The sequence below is a fragment of the Ursus americanus genome, chromosome 1 (genome assembly GCF_024610735.1).
Source record: "Ursus americanus isolate L20-20 chromosome 1, mUrsAme1.1.p, whole genome shotgun sequence".
NCBI lineage: Eukaryota > Metazoa > Chordata > Mammalia > Carnivora > Ursidae > Ursus > Ursus americanus.
In genome coordinates, this window is record NC_142127.1 from 69,885,568 (window position 1) to 69,906,956 (window position 21,389).

At 40.4% G+C, this 21,389-nt stretch overlaps 1 protein-coding gene across 1 annotated transcript in view; it reads right to left on the minus strand.

Moving 5' to 3' along the window:
- DNAH7 (dynein axonemal heavy chain 7) overlaps nucleotides 1-21,389 on the minus strand; it is a 252,588-nt gene that overhangs the window by 16,731 nt on the left and 214,468 nt on the right. Inside the window, exons 57-60 of the mRNA XM_087854980.1 lie at nucleotides 19,348-19,548; nucleotides 14,658-14,819; nucleotides 8,367-8,552; nucleotides 6,667-6,804 (exon numbers count right to left, since the gene is read on the minus strand). Coding sequence (XP_087711106.1) covers nucleotides 6,667-6,804; nucleotides 8,367-8,552; nucleotides 14,658-14,819; nucleotides 19,348-19,548 — 687 coding nt within the window. The remainder of the gene's footprint in view (nucleotides 1-6,666; nucleotides 6,805-8,366; nucleotides 8,553-14,657; nucleotides 14,820-19,347; nucleotides 19,549-21,389) is intronic.

Consider the following 21,389-nt stretch of genomic DNA (forward strand, 5'->3'; position numbering starts at 1 on the left):
CCTGCAGGTGCATCTTTACCCGGGTAGGTCTGACTGTGGGCCAGGGCAGCAGGCCTCTCCCACAGAGGACCAACACAGGACCCCTGCATGTACCAGGTCTATTGATCACACAGTACTCCAAAGTGTCAGCTTCAGTTCCAGTGGAAACAGATTTTGTTTACTTATTTATTAGAGAGAGACAGAGAGCGTGCACACAAGAGGGAGTGGAGCAGAGGGGAAGGGAGTGGGAAAAGGAAAGAATCTCAGGCAGACTCTGCACTGAGCACAGACCCGACCCGGGGCTCGATCTTACAACCCCAGTCATGACTAGTGCAGAAACCAAGAGTCAGATGCTTAACTGACTGAGCCACCCAGGAGCCACTGTTCTGATGGAAATAGGACCTGGCTTTCTTGATCTTTTTTTTTTTTTTCCCTTTGGAATCAGGATTATAGGTTATTGTTTGTTTGTTTTTTAATTTCCTTTTCTCTTTTTTTGAATCAGGCTTCCTTTTTTTTTTTCCCCTTTCTTTTTCTTTGGAATCAGGCTTATAGCTTTTTGTTTATTTCTTTGGGGTTTTTTTGTTTGTTTTGCTTTGGTTTTGGGGGGTTTTTTTTGTTCCTGTTCCTTTCTTTCGATCAGCCTTTTGTTTTGTTTTGTTTTGTTTTGGTCAGGCATATTTTAACAAATAAAAGCACACCTAGCTAAAGGCCTAAATACTTCCACTGCAAACAAGGAAGAACTCTGTAGAGGACTGACCTGTGGGGGAGAGCAGCCAAAACACAACAGCACAGTGCACACAGCTTACACCAGAGATGCTTCTGGAAGCTCCAGACCCTGGACAGTGTGTGGTTCCTTCTTAATATAGTTTTATTCTCAGGAGCAGGAAACATAACAAGCTTTCATTAACACATAAAAGACAGAAACCTAGACAAATGATAAGATGGAGGAATTCTCCCCAAAGGAAAGATCAAGAAGAAATCACAGCCAGGGATTTGCTCAGAACAAATATTAGCAATATATCTGAACAAGAATTTAAAACAACAGTCATAAGAATACTGGCTGGTCTTGAAAGAAGCATAAAAGACCACAGAGAAACCCTGGCTGCAGAGATAAAAGACCTAAAAACTAGTCAGGCTGAAATAAAAAAATTCTATGACTGACTGAATATAATCACAGCGAGACTGGAAGAAGCAGAGGAACGAATAGGGGATACAGAAGATAAAATTATGGAACATAATGAAGCTTCAAAGAACAGTGAAAAAAAACTATTAGATCACAAACATAGACTTAGGCAACTCAGAGATTAGATAAAGTTCGACAATATCCATATCATAGGAGTCCCTGAAGAAAAGAGTGGCAAAAGGTTTATTTGAACAAATTACGGCTGAGAACTCCCCTAATCTGGGGAAGGAAATAGGCATTCAAGTCCAAGAGGCACAGAGAACTCCCCTCAAAATCAACAAAAACAAGGCGACACCAAGACATATCCTAGTGAAACTCGCAAAATACAAAGATAAAGAGAATTCTGAAAGCGGGGGAGAAACATCCTTAACCTACAAGGTAGACACATACGGTCAGCAGCAGACCTGGCCACAGTAACGTAGCCGGCTGGAAGAGAGTGGTATGAAATAGTCAACGGGCTAAGGGGAACAATAAGCAACCAAGTGTACTTTATCCAGCAAGGCTGTCATTCAGAATAGAAGGAAAGATACAGTATCCCAGACAAGCAAAAACTAAGGGAGTTCATGAACATTAAACCAGCTCTGCAAGAAATATTAAAGGGGACCCTTTGAATGGGAGAAAGAGACCAAAAGCAACAGACTTGGAAGGAACAGAGACAATCTACAGGAACTGTACAGGTAATACAATGGCACTAATTCATGTCTATCAATAATTAATGTAAATGGACTCAATGCTCCAATCAAAAGACATAGGGTATCAAAATAAATTTAAAAAAATAAGACCCATTGATATGCTGCTTACAAGACTCATTTTAGACCCAAAGACACCTGCAGATTGAAAGTGAGTGGATGGAGAACCATTTATCATGCTAATGGTTATCAAAAGAAAGCTGGAGTAGCCATACTTATATCAGACAAACTAATTTTTTTTTTTTAAAGATTTTATTTATTTATTCGACAGAGATAGAGACAGCCAGCGAGAGAGGGAACACAAGCAGGGGGAATGGGAGAGGAAGAAGCAGGCTCATAGTGGAGGAGCCTGATGTGGGGCTCGATCCCGGAACGCCGGGATCACGCCCTGAGCCGAAGGCAGACGCTTAACCGCTGTGCCACCCAGGCGCCCCCTTTTTTTTTTTTTTTTTTTTTTAAGATTTTAAGACAAACTAAATTTTTAACCGAAGACTGTAATAAGAGATGAAGAGCACTATATCATAATAAAGGGGTCTATCCAACAAGAAGATTGAACAACTGTAAATATTTATGCCCCCAACTTGGGAGCACCCAAATATCTAAATCAATTAATAACAAACAGAACGAAACTCACTGATAATACAATAATAGTAGGGAACTTTACCACCCCACTCACAGCAATGGACAGACATCTAAGCAGAAGATCAACAAGGAAACAAGGGCTTTCAATGATACACTGGACCAGATGGACTTAACAGATATAGTCAGAACATTTCATCCTAAAGCAGCAGAGAATACATTCTTTTCAAGTGCACATGGAACATTCTCCAGAATAGATCACATATTACTGGGTCACAAATCAGACCTCAACCAGTACAAAAAGATTGATATCATACCATACATATTTTTAGACCATAACGTTATAAAGCCAACCACAAGAAAAAAATTTAGAGTTTTTTCCACAAATACATGGAGGTTAAAGAACATCCTACTAAAGAATGAATAGGTTAACCAGGAAATTAGAGTAGTAATAAAAAAATACATGGAAGCAAACGAAAATGAACACACGATAGTCCAAAACACCTGGGATGCAACGAAGGCATTCCTAAGAGGGAAGTATATAGCAATACAGTCCTACCTCAAGAAGCAAGAAAAATCTCAAATACACAACTTACCCTTACACCTAAAGGAGCTAGAAAAAGAATAGCAAATAATGCCTAAAACCAGCAGAAGAATGGAAATAATAAAGATTAGAGCAGAAATAAATGATATGGAAATTAAAAAGAAAAAATAGCAGAACAGATCAACAAAACTAGGAGCTGGTTCTTCGAAAGAATTAACAAAATTGATAAACCCCTAGCCAGACTTATCAAAAAGAAAGAGAAAGCACTAAATAATCACAAATGAGAGAGGAGAGATCACAACCAACACTACAGAAATACAAGCAATTATAAAAGAATATTATGAGGAATTATATGCCAACATACTGGGCAGTCTGGAAGAAATGGGTAAATTCCTTGAAAAATATAAACTATCAAAACTGAAGCAGGAAGAAATAGAAAATTTCAACAGACCAATAACCAGCAAAGAAATTGAATTAGTAATCAAGTATCTCCCAAAAAACAAGAGTCCATGGTGAATGGCTTTCCAGGGGAATTCTACGAAACATTTAAAGAAGAGTTAACACCTATTCTTCTCAAACTGTTCCAAAAAATAGAAATGGAAGGGAAAACCTCCAAACTCATTCTATGAGGCCAGAATTATCTTGATTCCAAAACCAGACAGAGACCCCACCAAAAAAGAAAATTACAGGGGCACCTAGGTGGCTCAGTCGGTTAAGTGTCTGACTCTTGATTTTGGCTCAAGTCATGATCTCAGGGTTGTGAGATCAAGCTGTGTGTCAGTCTCTGTGCTCAGCATGGAGTCTGCTTGAGAGCCTCTCCTTCTGTCCTTCCCGCCCCGTTTCCTCTCTCTCTTTCTCTAACATAAATAAATCTTTTTTTTTTTAAGGGAGAATTACAGACCAATATCCTTGATGAACATGGATGCAAAAATTCTCAACAAGATACCAGCAAATTGAATCCAACAGCACTCTAAAAGAATTGTTCACCACAATCGAGTAGGATTTATTCCTGGGCTGCAGGGGTGGTTCAATATTCACAAATCAATCAACATGATACACCACATTAATAAAAGAAAAGAACCACATAATCCTCTGAATAGATGAAGAAAAAGCATTTGGCAAAATATGGCATCCATTCTTGAAAAAACCCTCAAGAAAGTAGGGATAGAAGGAACATACCCCAATATCATAAAGGCCATATACAAATGACCCATAGTTAATATCATCCTCAATGGGGGAAAAATACTCAGACCTCTTCCCCTAAGGTCAGGAACATGACAAGGATATCCACTTCTACCACTGTTGTTCAAAATAGTACTGGAAGTCTTAGCCTCAGAAATCAGGCAACAAAAAGAAATTTAAAAAATCAGCAAGGAAGAAGCCAAACTTTCACTATTTGCACATGACATGATACTCTACGTAGAAAATCCAAAAGACTCCACCAAAACATTGCTAGAACTGATACACGAATTCAACAAAGTTACGAGACATAAAATCAATGTACAGAAATACCTTGCATTTCTATACACCAATAATGAAGCAGCAGAAAGAGATATCAAGGAATCGACCCCATTTATAATTGCACCAAAAACCATAAGATAGCTGGGAATAAACCTGACCAAAAAGGTAAAAGATCTGTACCCTGAAAATTATAGAACATTTATGAAAAAAATTGAAAAGGACACAGAGAAATGGAAAAACATTCCATGCTCATGGATTGGAAGAACAAATATTGTTAAAATGTCTATACTACCCAAAGCAATCTATACATTCAATGCAATCCCTATCAAAATGCCACCAGCATTGTTCACAGAGCTAGAACAAACAATTCTAAAATGTGTATGGAACCAGAAAAGATCCTGAATAGTCAAAGCAATGCTGAAAAGAAAATCAAAGTGGCAGGCATCACAATTCCAGACTCCAAGCTGTATCACAAAGCTGTAATCATCAAGACAGTATGGTACCAGCACAAAAACAGACACATGGGTCAATGGAATAGCATAGAGAACCCAGAAATGGACCCACAGCTATATGGTCAACTAATCTTCAACAAAGCAGGAAAGAATATCCAATGGAAAAAAGACAATTTTCAACAAATGGTGTTGGGGAAAATGGACGACGACATGCGGAAGAAGGAAACTGGGCCATTTTCTTACACAATACACAAAAATAAATTCAAAATGGATGAAAGACCTAAATGTGAGACAGGAAACCATCAAAATCCTAGAGGAGAACACAGGCAGCAACCTCTTTGACCTTGGCCATAGCAACTTTACTAGACATGTCACCTGAGGCAAGGGAAACAAAAACAAAAATGAACTACTGGGACTTCATCAAGGTAAAAAGCTTCTGCACAGTGAAGGAAACAATAAACAAAACTAAAAGGCAGCCTATGGGATAGGAGAACATATTTGCAAATCTTGACATATCTGATAAAGAATAAGATCTAGAATCTATAAAGAACTTACCAAACTCAATACACAAAAAAACAAATAATCCAGTTAAGAAATGGTCAAAAGATATGCATAGACATGTTTCCAAAGAAGACATCCAGATGGTTGATAGACACATGAAAAGATGCTCAACATCACTCATCATCAGGGAAATGCAAATCAAAACCACAATGAGATACCACCTCATACCTGTCAGAATGGCTAAAATTAACAACACAGGAAACAAGTGTTGGTGAGGATGCGGAGAAAGGGGAACCCTCTTGCACTGTTGGTGGGAATGCAAACTGGTGCAGCCACTCTGGAAAACAGTATGGAGGTTCCTCAAAATGTTAAAAAATAGAGCTACCCTGTGACCCAGCAATTGCACTAAGAGGTATCTACCTGAAGTATAGGAAAGTACAGATTCAAAGGGGGCACACACACCCTGATGTTTATAGCAGCGTTATCAACAACAGCGAACTATGGAAAAAGCCCAAGTATCCATCGAGTGATGAATGGATAAAGAAGATACACACACACACACACACACACACACACACACACACACACACACAGGAATATTACTCAACCATCAAAAAGAATGAAATCTTGCCATTTGCAATATCGTGGATGGAACTAGAGGGTATTATGCTAAGTGAAATAAGTTGGTTGGAGAAATACAAATACCACATGATTTCACTCATGTGGAATTTATGAAACAATATGGATGAACTTAGGGGGAGGGAAGGAAAAATTAAAATAAGATAAAAACAGGGAAACAAACCGTAAGAGACTCTTAACTATAGAGAACCCAATACGGGTTGCTGGAGGGGAGGGGGATGGGAGGATCGGCTAAATGGGTGATGGGCACTGGGTGTTACATTTAAGTGATGAATCACTAAATTCTACTCCTGAAACCAACACTACACTATATGTTACCTAAATTGAATTGAAATAAAAACTTGGAAGAAAAAAAAAGATATAATGCACTTAGACATGGATTCTGTAAGAAAGGTGAAATGGAACTCCTAGCAGCTGAATGATACTCAAAGACTCTTTCCAAATCAAAAGACTGATGGAAAAAAAAAAAGCCAACCAAAACCATATGTTCATGTACTTACTGTTAAAATTCGTATTTAAGGTACATAGGAATTTTTGTCTTTTCCTTAAAATGGTTCTCCACTTTCACACATGGCAAGTGCTGCTCGGCCGCGTCCGTTCCCGCCTCAGAAGCCGTTCCCGCACCGATCGATCGCATACCTGTGTGAGCAGGATGTTATCAAACAGCAGTTGAGTTTCTGACTGATCTTTAGTGATATCTGCATTGGCATTCATCCCAAAGATTTCTGGTGCAGGGTTCAGTGGCAGAGTCTTTGTGTATTCGATGTAGCTTTTGTGCTGCAAAGAGGAGTAACAAAGAGTCAGGAGGTTAGAAACCAATTAGCCTGTAGGCCTTTCTCTCTGAGGAGAGAGAATTTTCAATACTCCGGTGTTTGAGTGGATGAGCCTGTGAAACTGGACACTGAATGCTTTCGTTTTCTTTCAACCTGGGCCAAAGTTTTTTGTTTTTTGTTTTAAAAAAACGAAATATTTAGGAAGAAAAAATAAAATGGTCCATTCAATTGGAATGGATTTTAAAATGGAGAGAGGACTATCCCAGCCACCTCATTTAGAAAATTTCTTCTGGAGAAATTTTTCTGCGCCACATGTACTGATGATAGTTCTTCATTTACTGCAGTGAAAATAATTGTTTTCTCTTTACTCTGATTTTTCTGTTTACTCTTGTGATAAATCCACGTAATTCAGAAAAGTAAACATTACCCGAATGTTTATTATCCTGAGATAATCACCATTCACATTTCTTTTTATGCATATGCACACACATTTTGTGTTTTATTTACATGGACTTCTGTCAAAATAACAACATTTCCAGGGGAATTCTACGAAACATTTAATCATGTAATCATACCAACACTCATGTAATCATACCAACACTCATATACACATATGGTGGGTGGGGGTGGGGGATTGATCAGTGATGGTTTCTCGAAATGGGTCATGTTACATATACTTGACTTCATCTTGCTTTCTTCTCACTTGACAATTCATCACCAGAAATCCTGATACCCACGGTCCACATGTCGACCTCCTCCACTCATTTAGCGACCTAGGCTCTGGGACTAATTTTCTCTTCATCCCTGTTGACACCTGCTCTCAGCTAGCATGAACCCTAATGGATGATGCCAGTATGGCATGGGCCTCTGTTGCATCTGGTCACATGTTTAACTTTCAATATGTTTAACTTTTGGCTTTTAGGAATAAAATGAGAACCAGTTCAGTTGTCCTGGCAGTCCCTGGAGGTCTACTGTGTGATCACCTGAAGGCAGATACCACATCTTCCACTAGGCAGGCCTGGAAAAAGTAGCAGAAGGAAATGGACTCTTGCAGCAGCTGGTTCTGTAACTCTCTTCCCCTTTCTACCCGTGTGGCCTTGGGCAACTCATTTAACTTTAGTGAACCTGCTTTCTCGTTTGTAAAAAGACGGAATAATAATACTGATGTTAATTTCATGACCTAGTGAGATAATTACCTTTGTAAATAAGCATGATCTAGATATTAATTATTATTATTAATATTATTTTGTAACCCTTCTCATGTGTGTTTCCATTTTCACTGGGGACAGTGTCTTTTTACCAAAGGAATAAATTCATGACAATAGAATTCCAGGTCACTAAGGAAGCTCTTCTTGGGTGAGTGGCGTTTCTGACCATCTTCACCTACAGCAAACAGCAAACCGCTAACTACATCTATGCATGAAGCTTGCTCTGTTCCTAGAAGGCTGAAAAAAGCACACACAATGGTTAATCAAAAATCAAAGCCTCTGGGGGAAAAAACCTCCCCATTTTATCAGAGGAATTTCAGGTTTTACTGCTTTTCGTGTTCTTGAAGGGCATACTTACATCACCAGAAGGAGGAACGAAATAGATGCCGCTCGAGTCGAATTTATAGCTTGGGTTTTGGACTAATTCTGCGTTGAAGAACTTGCTCAGGATGCTGCGCAGTGCGCGCCGGTCCCAGTCGTCGGTCACCCTGCCCCCGTAATTGCATTCGCCCGTCATGTACCGCAGCGCCTCGTAAGGCAGCTCCTAGAAGCCAGAGTCAAGTCACTCCACCAGCTAAGAGTTACCAGCAGCGCATTCTGCAGAGCTGCGTTTCCTGCTTGCGCCTATCAAACTGCTTACAAAAATTAAAATTGGCCTTCAGCACAAGTTCCCTTTATATACTTCTGGGCTAATTGTTGCAATTTCCCCCAGAGCCGTCTTCTCCTTGGGTGGTTTGTCATTTCCATTCAGTCAATGCAGAGAAGAGAATTCGTCTACTAACTTGGCACTCACTCACTATTCAGCCAACACTAACGGACCACCTACTGTGTGCCAGACACAGAATGAGACCCGAATCCCATCCTTGAAAACATGGCGTCGCTGACTGCCATTCAAAACAAATCCAATAGAATTCAGAGATAATCAGGGCCAGTTTCCTGCATCATTCTTATATCCCTCTGTATTTTGACAATTGGAATCACTGTAGAAACAATTTTGCATAAAATTTACAACAAATCTCATATTATGTGATACCTTTTACCATTTTATGAAATACTCTTTTAAAATATTTTAATAATTTAAGAAACGAAACAGATGAACATGGGGGAAGGGGAAAAACAGAGAGGGAAGTAAACCATAAGAGACTCTTCATGATAGAGAACAAATGGTTGCTGTAGGGCAGTGGGTGGGGGTTGGGCTAGATGGGTGAAGGGCATTAATGAGGGCACTTGTGACGAGCACTGGGTTTTACATGTAAGTGATGAATCACTAAATTCTACTCCTGAAACCAATATAACACTATATGCTAACTAGAATTAAAAAACTTGAAATAAAAGAAAAATATTTTAATAACTACCTTCTAATATTGAACACTTCAGCCACTCCTGATTTTCTGCTGTGTTTAATTATGTTTCATTAAATATACATTTCTTAAAATTTCTAATGATTCTTTAGTCTAGATTTCTGAAAAGGAAACTACTACGTCAAAGGTAGAGTTTATAAAAAGCAATTGATTAATGTCACCAAGCTACTTTTCTTTCATTCTTTTTTGTTTGTTTGTTTTCTTTTTAAGTAAGCTCCATGCCCAGCATGGAGCCTAACGTGGGGCTTGAACTCACGCTCTGAGATCAAGACCTGGGCTGAGATCAGTTGGAAAATTAACTGACTGAGCCACCCAGGAGCCCACCAAATTGCTTTTCTGAAAGGCTGTAGTAATCAGTTTTAAAATTTTTGCTAATTTGTTTGATCAAAGATAATATTGTGTTAATTTGCATTCCTAGAATATCAGTGAATTTCATAATTTTTTTCACGTTTAATAACATTTCCTCTGTGAACTAGCCTTCTACCCACTTTTTCAATTAAAGTTTTAATAGCTTTATTTGTATAAGCTGTTTTATAAATTATCCTTTTTTTTTTTTTAAAGATTTTTAATTTATTTATTCGACAGAGATAGAGACAGCCAGCGAGAGAGGGAACACAAGCAGGGGGAGCGGGAGAGGAAGAAGCAGGCCTCCAGCAGAGGAGCCTGATGTGGGGCTCGATCCCACAATGCCAGGATCACGCCCTGAGCCGAAGGCAGACGCTTAACTGCTGTGCCACCCAGGCGCCCCTATAAATTACTCTTTTAAATCAAATTTGTGGAAATATTTTTTCCTTTTAGTTTGCTTTTTTATTATATTCTTTGGTATGAAGAATTTTTAAATGTTGAGTGCAAAAGTATTGATTGTTCATACTGCAATTTGTTTTATCATCAGCATAAATACTTACACATCCACCAGCAATACAGAGAATTCTATTTCTCACTGCTCTCAACAAAACTGAGCGTTTTCATTCAGGAGAAAAAAATGACAGTTAAATAATAACATTGTCGGACATGTATCAGGAGCTCTGTCAAGGCTCCCAGAGCAAGGTGAAGCTTGGGCACGCATGTTTCTGGCTACTGAGCTAGAGTATGTTAGGGGAAGGGTAACAGAGATGATAAGCAAGTAGATCATACAAGACCAAAAAAATCTGGAATCGTCTCCTGCTTTCATCCGTGTTCACCTACAGTGATAAGGATTCTCAACACAATGCTGGACGAAGTGACTCTCATCCCAAGTTGCATGTAGAAACATGCCAAGAGGAGGCACACTTTTTCTTGAGTCTGAGATGGTTATTCAAGAACTACTCCCCAAGGCAGACAAAGATGGAGCACAGGAACGGGCACTCTAATAGAAGGAAAATATATGGCAAGGCTCAGAGATGTGACCAGCACATGACACTGAGAGAAAAGCAAAGAGACTGTGGGAGAGCAGTGCAGCAGTCCCCACTTGTCCTCAGGAGATGCGCTCCAAGTCCCCCAGTGGATGCCTGACACCACGGAGAGCCAGGTTTCCTATGTGTACACGCCTATGACAGAGTTTACAAGTTAGGCACAGTAAGAGGTTAACAATAATAACATACACTATCTAATATTGAAAAACTACAACCATCTACTGTAATAAAATGCAAGTGGGGATGGTCTCCCTTGAAATATCTTACTGCACTGTATTCACCCTTCTTCCTCTTGTGATGATGCGAGAGGATAAAATGCCTCTGATGAGATGAAGTGGGAGGAATGACATAGGCATTGTGACGTAGCATTAGACTACTATTGACCTTCTGACAATATGTCAGAAGGAGGAGCATCTGTTTCCAGACAACACCTGACCACAGGTGACTGAAATTGAGGAAAGCAAAACCGAGGATGAGAGGGGCATCGGGGAGAGCAGGGATGTGGGGAGTGGAGGGTGGTAGGGCATGGCTGGGGAGGGATAACGAATAACTGAGTGTCAGTGACTCCCAGATTTCTAGCTTGAGGTTGGGTGGGAAGTGGTTCTATTACTTTGATGCAGGCAGAGACTTGAAAATGGGGAATGGCAACAGTATTCCCTAAGATAATCATTCCTCATTCTGTTGTTTTGCCAAATTTCCCCCTACTCCTTGACCTGTTTTCTCTCCAACCATTGACATTGGGTGCTCACCAACAGTCAGTCCTTAGTTCTTTTCTTAGTCTACAAGGCCTTCCTTTTAAATCACAGATGTTTTCAGGTCTCTCTTAAAACTAACAATTCACAAATCTCTGTTTTGTGTTTCCTTTCTTCTCGTGGGCTTTATATCTATATGCCAAGAGCCTAGTAGATATCTTCCCAGATGTATAAATGTAGGAGAATGAAGCAATTGTCCCCTCACCCAGCTCCATTCCACTAACTCCCCAGCTGTATCCCTATTAGCCCCTGGTACTGGTTAATGAATGGTACCACTACCAGTCCAGACCAGAAAACTAACATCAACCAAGACTTCTCTTCTCCCTTTACCATTTAATATCTAAGTCATTCCGATCCTTTCCCCTACATATATATATATCTATGTTCCCCATCCTAGGTCAAATGCTTTACTTTATTAATTTTTACTTTTTAAAAGATTTTTTTACTTATTTGATAAAGAGAGAGAGAGAGCAAGCGCAAGCAGGGGGAGCAGGAGAGAGAGAAGCAGTCTCCCTGCTGAGCAGGGAGCCTGGTGTGGGGCTCCATCACAGGACCTTGGGATCATGACCTGAGCCAAAGGCAGATGCTTAACCAACTGAGCCACCCCAGGTGCCCCCCAAATGCTTTAGTTTAAATTCTTACCATTTCTTGCCTGGGTTATCATGATGGCCTCCTGTATTAGCTTCCTAGGGCTGCCAATAGTTGGCTTAAAACAAGAGAAATTTATTGTCTGACAGTTCTGGAGACTAGAAGTTTGAAATCAAGGTGTTGGCAAGATCACCCTCCTGCAAAGCTTCTAAGAGGCTCCTTCCTTGCCTTTCCCAGTTTCTGGTAGCCCCAGGCAAGTGATCTTTCTCCAATGCAAATATTCTCCTAAAAGCACACCAATAACAATAGAATAACCCCCAAATCAGTCAGCATGTCATATAAGGATGGCCCAAATCACTTATCACTAACCAAACCTTTTCACCTCTTTGCCCTGCTTTATAATCTTTTATTGTTGCTTCTTTGCAGTGAAAACCTCCATCCATTCATCCCAAGTGCCTCCTGAACTGTAGGACATACTCACGTCCAGCAGAGCTGCTGACCTCTTTGTTTATGTCTGTATGTCTAAATAGTTATGGTGACCAAATAGCCCACTGTCCAAACTGCAGCACTTGGAGAGTGAACACGGGCATTAGAGAATTAGTATTATATAACTTAAAATGGTATATAGACAAATCTATTTTAGTATATTGGTAGACCTATAAGTAGTTCTACTCAGACATTATTTTCAAAATATGATTATTTCTTAAAATAATTAAGAAATTAAAGGAAAAATTGTATAATGATTATCCTGAGAGTATAGCAGAATATACTTTTCTTGTTATATATTCACATCCTTTAACTTCTTAAACATATCTGTTTCAGATAACAACTCTGATATCTTCCAGAAGAATGTAGTTTTCAATGTGGTCTCAATGTTTTTACTTTTTAAATATTAGTGTCTATAATATTCTACAAAGCTTCATTTTACGGGTGCTACATTTTTAATTGCTGGCACTTTTCACTGACTCTTCACTATAGACTATAATATTTTAAATAAGAATATACTCCACAGGTGCTTGAACAAATTGCTAAATGAACTAGAGCCCCCCTCCTTTTTATTTTTTGTACCGCAAAGTGTAATTATTTTAGCTCAAATACTTCAGCAGGCACTGCAGCACTACATTTTTGCCTCCGTTCTTAATATTTTTTAATATAAATATTCCTACAAGAAAGAAATCAAGCAAATTTATACTTCTTTTGAATGCTTTACCAAATTTAAATGCTGCAAAGTAAAAGGCCTCTAAACTCATTTGAGTACAGATAGGAATTTGTCCAATGAAACACAGATCAAAGATTCTTCGTGTAAGTTTAGATAAGTCATTTGAGCTCTTGATATTTGTTTTTTCTTTGCTTTTATAGAGATAGAATTCAATGCCTTCCTGTTTATTGGTCTTTTTAAAAAAATAATCCCAATTCACTACAAGTTTCAAAAAGTCAAAGTTTTTTCTATACTTCAGGATTGATTTAAAAATTTCCAACTAATTTTGAACAAAATTCTCTTTTTTCTACATTCTTTTTTTTCAAGTTTTTATTCAAATTCCTGTTACTTCACATATAGTGTAATATTGGTTTCAGGAGTAGAATTTAGTGATTCGTCACATATCATACCCAGTGCTCATCACAAGTGCCCTCCTTAAACCCCATCCCCCTTCTAGCCCATCCCCTCCCTCAACCCTCAGTTTGTTCTCTATAGTTAAAAGCATCTCATGATTTGCCTTCCTCTCTTTTTTCCCCCCTTCTCCTATGTTCACCTGTTTTGTTTCTTAAATTCTACACATGGGTGAACTTTCTGGACAAAATTCTAACAAAATTAGGAGGGATTCACTTTCAAAAATTCCATATCCTTGCAGGACACTTGGATTGGTTTAACAAGCAGCTCTTCAAAGCTGCAAACATGTTAAAAACCCAGCTGATAGACAAGTGGCAAAAAGAGAAAATGGTGTGTGTGTGTGTGTGTGTGTGTGTGTGTGTGTGTGAGAGAGAGAGAGAGAGAGAGAGAGAGAGAAAGAGAGAGAGCTCTAGGTGCTTAAATGTGGTTGATGTGACAACATTAGCCTGTCTGGCTTCTTCCCAAAATCCATACCTCAAGTGAACATCAATGGCCTAAAGAGTTTGTTTTCTCTGGATAAATGACCCAAATCCAAATTCTGGAATAATAGTACAATGACATGTCCTTAAAAATAAAGTAATGCTCCAGAACAGAAGAAAACCAGTCTGTATTTTTCATTTCGGAGCCTGGTTGATGATGGTCTTCTCAAATCCCTTTCAAAATAAGTCCAATACGATCACTTCTCAGATTCCCACAGGTGTTTACATTAAAAAATAAATGATAAATGATAAAATACAGGTTCCTAATAGACAAACCAATGTCCTAATTACCTACGATAGCAGTCATGATACCCTGTTACAACAAAGTTATTACTTAATAAGCGGGTGGGAATTATTCTGCTCTTCATTTTCTAAGCGCAGAAATTCATCCGAGGTCCCTGCTTACTATACAAACACAATGTGATCAAGAGCAAAATAAGTGATGTCCTTGCTGTGGTTTTTACGATACCTCGTACTGGTTCAGGAACATGTGGAGTTGCTGTACACTGATTCTTAGGTCAGTCTCATTGAACTCATAAGGAATATTCCACCCCAGGGGTCCGAATTTCCGTCTCTCTTGTACCAAAGCATGGAAGAAGCAGAGGCCATAGAGTAATTTCTTGAATTCCTCCTGTAATGGGAGGAAATGGCACCACATCATTTCCATTACACTTATCATTTTTTAAAATGAAAGTAACTCTTTTTGTTTATAAATATATCCCTCCCAAAGTACACTAACACAGAATTCACTATTTCTACTGGCTATTTAGGCAAAAAAAAATGTGCATTCGTATCCATGTTCAGTTGGGACACGTAGCTATGGACACCAGCTTTTTAGGGAGCACAGTAAGCTTGTCTATTTAGTGTTACCTTATAGGATTTTGGAGGCTCCCACTGAAGCATAATGAGGCAAGAAGAACGAATTCCAATGTGTGGTCCCAGACCACCATGGAGAAATTTCAAAGCAGATGGTTCAAACCAATTGGACAGCTCTGCAAGACGGACTTTCGGATTGAAACTTTGGACAGCCTCACGGCTTTTCCAGTTCCTCTTAGGAGTATGAAGTCTTATAGTTACTTTGAATGGCAAAGCCAGCCTTGAATCAGAAATCAGAAAGTATGATGCACCCTCAACAAGAATGCTATAAAATGGTCAAAATAGAGCTTGAGAGAGGGTTTGTGAAGATTTCCTTGGAAAGAGCAGCGGCTGTGCTGGGAGCCCTCTTGCCCCCACCCCCAAGGGAGAAAGGAGCACGGGGTGTATCTTCTTAGTCCAAGCTAGTGAGAAGGAATCAATGGGGTCGCTCAGACAGCTGATGGATGTTCCCTGCAGTTCGGGTAGAGTGGAAGAGTGCAAAACTTATGCCTGGAAAGCAGAGCAGTGTAAGGCTGCAGGGTAGTGGACTGGGAGGTGGAAATCAAAGCCCTGCTTCCAGCGGTGAGCCAAGCCAGTGTGGATCCCGAGGAGCAGATGGGGATCTGGATTAAGAATGTCAGCCAGGGGGTGTGCCTGGGTGGCTCATTTGGTTAAGTAGGTGACTCTTGATTTCCATTCAGGTTCTGATCTCAGGGTTGTGAGATTGAGCCCTGAGTCGGGCTCCATGATGGACATGGAGCCTGCTTAAGATTCTCTCTCTCTCCCTCTCTCTCCCTTTCCTCTCTCTCTCTTTAAAAAAGAAAGAGAAAAGAGAAGAAAGAGAAAAAAGAAAGTCAGCTAGGGGTCATTTGAAACATTTCTTGGTCAAGAGGACTTGTATCACGGGGTGAGGATATCCCAACAGTAAGAGCCTGAATGCAGTGAATGATAAGAACCAACAGCTAGGGGGGGGGGGTCAGGAGGCATCAGCTGAAGGAAAAACATGCCAAGGGTGCTGGAGTCTCAGTCAGAGGCCTGGAAGGGGAGCCCAAGGAGAACCCATGAAAAGACTCACCAGAGAAAAATTCAGCTTTAAACCCCTGTCAAGTCCAGGGAGCTCCAAGCAATAGCAGCCCAGGACGAGAACTTCCGCTCCACCTGCTTTGCGGCTGCACACACTCCAAACTGAGCGGTCAGGCTCAGCAGCCATCGTATGCCCGTGGGGCCACAGAAAGAAGGATTCCAGCTCTATCTAGTCCCCCAACAGCATGAAGCCCACTGACCACAGGTCCTTGGTAAGTTTCTGAGTCGAAGCCTACATTTTAATTATAAGCTAAGCACTGATTAACATATTGCACTGTGCCTTCTGATTTCTGAATCAAGGCTGGCTTTGCAAGTTAAAATGACCATAGGTCATTTCATGATCTGACAGTAACCAGAAAAGCCATGACGCTGCCCAAAGTTTTATCAAAGGGCCGGTGGAAGTGTCCCCTGTGGAATAAACTAAAAGGGGGAGTGGAGACAAAGGCCAAGTAGCATCAATTTAACCAAAGAGGTGGGAAAAAGCCAAGTGACATGTGCTGTGTGGTCGGGAACTATTTTATTTTATTTCATTTTATTTTAAAGTAGGCTCCACACCCAGTGTGGAGCATGAACTCAGAACCTTGAGATGGAGACCTGAGCTGAAATCAAGAGTAGGACACTTAACTGTCTGAGCCACCCAGGTGCCCCTAGAACTATCTTACATACATTACAGAACCGAGCAAATTGGTAAATGTGCTGATGATGTGGGAGCCAGGAGCACAGTATAGAAGAAGTGACCTGCACATACTGAATGAGGGAATGAGGGAAAGTAAGAAAGAGCCCTGGGTGGATGGACGGGAGCTGGATATCCCATTACAAACTCACCACCTCGGAAGTACGAGAATGAGTATGTATGTGTGCGTGTACTTATCTGTACGCACAGACAGGTGCGCATATATATTTGTATGTACGTGTATGTACGTGACCGTACATGTACATATTTCCAAATTTCCTCCCCTGAAAGGACCAAGAACCAAAAACAAGTCAGTAGCACTGAGCTCATCTAGTAACCAGATCTAGGTCTCTAGAACCAGGATTCCACAGATAAATGGCTGGTTCCAGGGTTGGATGACAGATAAGCCTGCAACATCTTATGCCAAAAAAGTGAGGAGGCTAAGTAACAACAACAACAACAACAACAGAACAACAACAAGAAATGATGGGACCTAGTACAGGGGGGCCAGCTTGAGGGCGCTTTGCTGACCAAATCTAGGACAATTTGAGCAAAAGACTTAAGGATGGTAATGAACTATAAAGCACTAGGGAAAAAAAAAACCCCAAGGAATTCGTGAGTCCACACCAACAACACATAAATAAAGGGGGAGATGGGAGGGCTGGTGCGGAGAGCAGAGCGGCAGGTGTCACATATGGAGGGAGTGCTAGAGTTGGGATTATCATAGGAAATAGTTGCATCAGGCAAGATACATCAGTGACCACTAAAGCTGGGCCAGGGGTGAATTTTGATGCAGAACAGAATATTGGAATGGCCTGAAAATGTCTCCCCAGAGACTGACGATTCGCTGCAAGGGGCAAGGCGGTTACTACACACTGAAGAAATCAGACACCGCTTTCCCTGGGTGATCAAAATTCGTACCAATGGTGAGGGATAAATGGATATCGTGTACCTCCCAATTTGATAGCCGGAGGACACAATTTCACTAATGTCAAATTTTGGCTAAAGATGCATAACTTGAATCTAATCATGAGGAAATATCAGATAAGCCCCAAATGAGAAATGTTCTATGAGAACAACAAGAGGAGATGAATTCTTCAGAAAGGTCAATGTCCTCAAAGCCAAAGAAAGGCTGAGGCAATGTTCCAGATTCAAGGAGGCAGACACATGGCAACTAAATGCCATTCAAACCCCAGACCAACCTGTAGTGAGCAGGTGTCCTAAAGGACAAGATCGAATCAACAGTCAAATGTGGAACACAGTAAATTAGATAAAACAGTGTAGCCTTGCCAAATCCACTAAACTAATAATGATACCAGGGTAAGATAATGTCTCTATTCTTAAGAAATACACCTCAAAGTACTTACTTAGGGGTAAAAGGTTGTGACATCTCTAACTCACCCATGAAAGCTGTGTACCAACAGGAGGTGACTATGGGTCAAGGGCATAGGGCTATTCTTTATACTAGTTTTATACTTGCCACTTTTCTGTAAGTTTACAATTACTTCCCAGAAAGCAGTTAAAACAAAAATGATGATGTACTCTTTTGGCATTTGAGGAGATTAGGCTTTTGGTTTGGATTGTGTTTCATAAATGCCTAGACTTCCAATGTGTGTGCTTCCACTGGAGAGACCTTTGGATCTAGAAGAAAGGGAGTACAATCTTGCGAAAGGGCTTCTGGCCAGCCTATCACATGCAGACATGCCCTCGCCACCTATCTGGGAGTAACCTGCTCTCTCTGGGCCGAATCAATGCGAAAGCTCCTCATACAGCAGGTCTTAGAAGCGTAGGATAAGGCTTGACTTAGTTTTAAACATAGGTGCTTGCTTTCTTTTAGTACCTAAGATTTTGCTAATGAAAGTACTTCTTTATTTTTAATGTTTTCTTTTGATGTGTACCTAAAACATATCCCGATATCAAAAGCGTGAGCTGTTTAATAGCAAAAACTTACCAAGGTTCATAACCTCTCTTAAAAAGAAACTCTTCCATTGTTAATTATGGTAAAACGCTGTGAAACAATTTTAGGTCACAGACATTCACACACAGAATTCTAATCATGAAAGCAGTGGGTGGTTTCCCTGCTTGCCTGGGGATGCTAAAAAAGACCCTTATGAGTCCCATCAATCAAGGAATAAAATCATTTTGGCTCTCATTATAGTTATATGGAGGAAATATTTTTATGTTTTAATTTAAAGATATGGCTCCAAATAGCAAAGGGCTCAGTTAATATCCTGAAACAAGATTCTCCAACCTTGCAGATTTGTACTGGGAATGGCTTACAGCTGACTTTCTAAATAGAAAGCTGCGTTATGAATGACACCCCAGAAGATCTCAGCTGAGCAGAAATGAGGCTGGTGGTAAAATTAAAATAAAATATTAATACAATTGACTTCAGCACAGTCAATAATCAGTAATCAAAACCAATGGCTCTGCAGGGCAGGAGGCCTCTTTAATTTGTAGTTTGACTCAGCCACATGCATCCGTGATCACCAGGGGCCACTCGAAATGCTTCACAGGGCTGAGGTAACAAGACTTAGCCATTACTAACCGGCTTTTTGCAGCTGCCAAAGAACTCAGGGTCGGAGATCGGGTCCATGAGGTATGATCGAATGATATTAGCTCGTAAACCTTTCGGTGCTTCATTGGTCATTTTCACGCCATTCTGCAGCACAGACACGGGGAAGTTCGGTGACGGGTAACTTGTCAGCCAAATGCGGAAATCCGGATGTGTGGATTCTGGGCTTAACTCCTGCAAAAGGAAACTAGGCGTGAATGGGTACATACAATCCAAGGACACTCTCCGGATCGTACATGCATGGGATGGCTTGGAAGAGGGAGGAGGCATTTTTACAAAACAGAACCTACTGCCGCAATTGAAGGCAAAGTCTTAAAATCTGATTCTGCCCCCGAAACAACATTCTTCGCTGACAAGGCCCAGAGTGTTGCCGGGCTTCTCGATAAATTTAAATCATAGGTCTATAAAGTTCACAAAGGTATCACATAATTTAGAGTTGGCCACAGTAGAGACTAAGACATTCCAAGAAAATCTCATATTTTAACTGATGTTGCTGAAATATTTATAGCTATAATTCTCCGCCCGAGAGCCAGATTAAGAATAATCCACTCTTCTTGCTGTAGCCAGGTTGTGAGAACGAGCAACATAAGTCCATATTAAACCAGGAAAAGATGAAAAGAAGAAAGAGCATTTTGAAAGGTGAGGTATTAAAACATATCACTATTAGCTATATTTTCTTAAGGGATATTCATGTCTGCACTAGGGAGGATAACAGAACACTCAGCACTGTCTTGAAGGCTGTATAGATGAGGAATGACGATCATGGACCCTTTCCCCTCTTCCTGGTCAGTCCCGCTCTCTATTGCTACCTCTCTTAATTGTCCATGTTAGTAGTATCTCATGTTTTTTTAAACGGCAATTCTCTATCAGTAAAACATTTTTTTGAGCGCTCATGTGGTGATGGGAAGAGGGTCAATTAGGAAGGAGGCAAAGGTGCCTACTTTTTTTCAATAACAACAGTGGAGAGTGAGGGCATCATTTTTCCCTTCTACCAGCTGCCCTATGCCCAGTGACTTAAAAAACATGACTCATGGGAATTTGGAGCTAAGTGTGCCATCCATTAGGGACAGCTCTTCTCTCCTACATGACTCTCTGATGGGTATATATGACACAATTCACACAGGTCACGAGGATGGCCTAGAGATGGAGGAGCCATGAGGAAATAGGCACAAATATAAAACCTCTAACGTAACACCTGAAGGATGAGAAGATGTTCGTAAGACAAATAATAGAATCATTTTTCAGACAGAAATAACATTATGATGGTCTGTATTATTATTTTTTTAAGATTTATTTATTTGTGAGAGAGGGAGAGAGAGAAAGAGAGCAGGGGGAGGGGCAGAGGGAGAGGTAGACAGAATCTCAAGCAGACTCCCTGTTGAGCGTAGAGCACAACATGGGGCTCAGTCTCATGATGCTGAGGTCATGACCTGAGCCAAAACCAAGAGTCGGATGCTTGACGGATTGAGCCACCCAGGTGCCCCATGATGGCCTATTTCAATGAAAGTGAAAGAAGCTCAACGGTACGGCACAGAAGTCATAGAAGATGGTGGCAAAGGTCAGCAGGAAGCATGTTGTCAGTGATGATGAGGGTTTAAACTTTGTCTAACACGCAAAGAAAGAGTTTTAAGCAGTGAAGAAATATTCATTCACTAATTCAGGAAATAGTTACTGATTGTCTCTCTGGGCCAGGCACAATTCAAGGTGCTGGAGGTAAAGCAGAGAACAAAACAGACCAAGTCACTGTTCTCATGGCACTTATTTTCTAATGGGAGATACAGACAAAACGGTGACAAGTGGCACAAAGGCAAATACAACCCGCTCCTTAAAGTTTCAATTGTATGTCTGGATAGTACAAGTTATATCATTAGCTCGGCGAATTAGTAATTCAGGGGACTCGGAGTTAGGAGGGGTCTAGAGTCGTGGGTAATTACACCAAATGTACTTTCTCTACGTTCGTTGAACTCAAGCGCCAGGTCTTCTATTTTCTCAGTTGAGCTACATGGGGCGTTCTT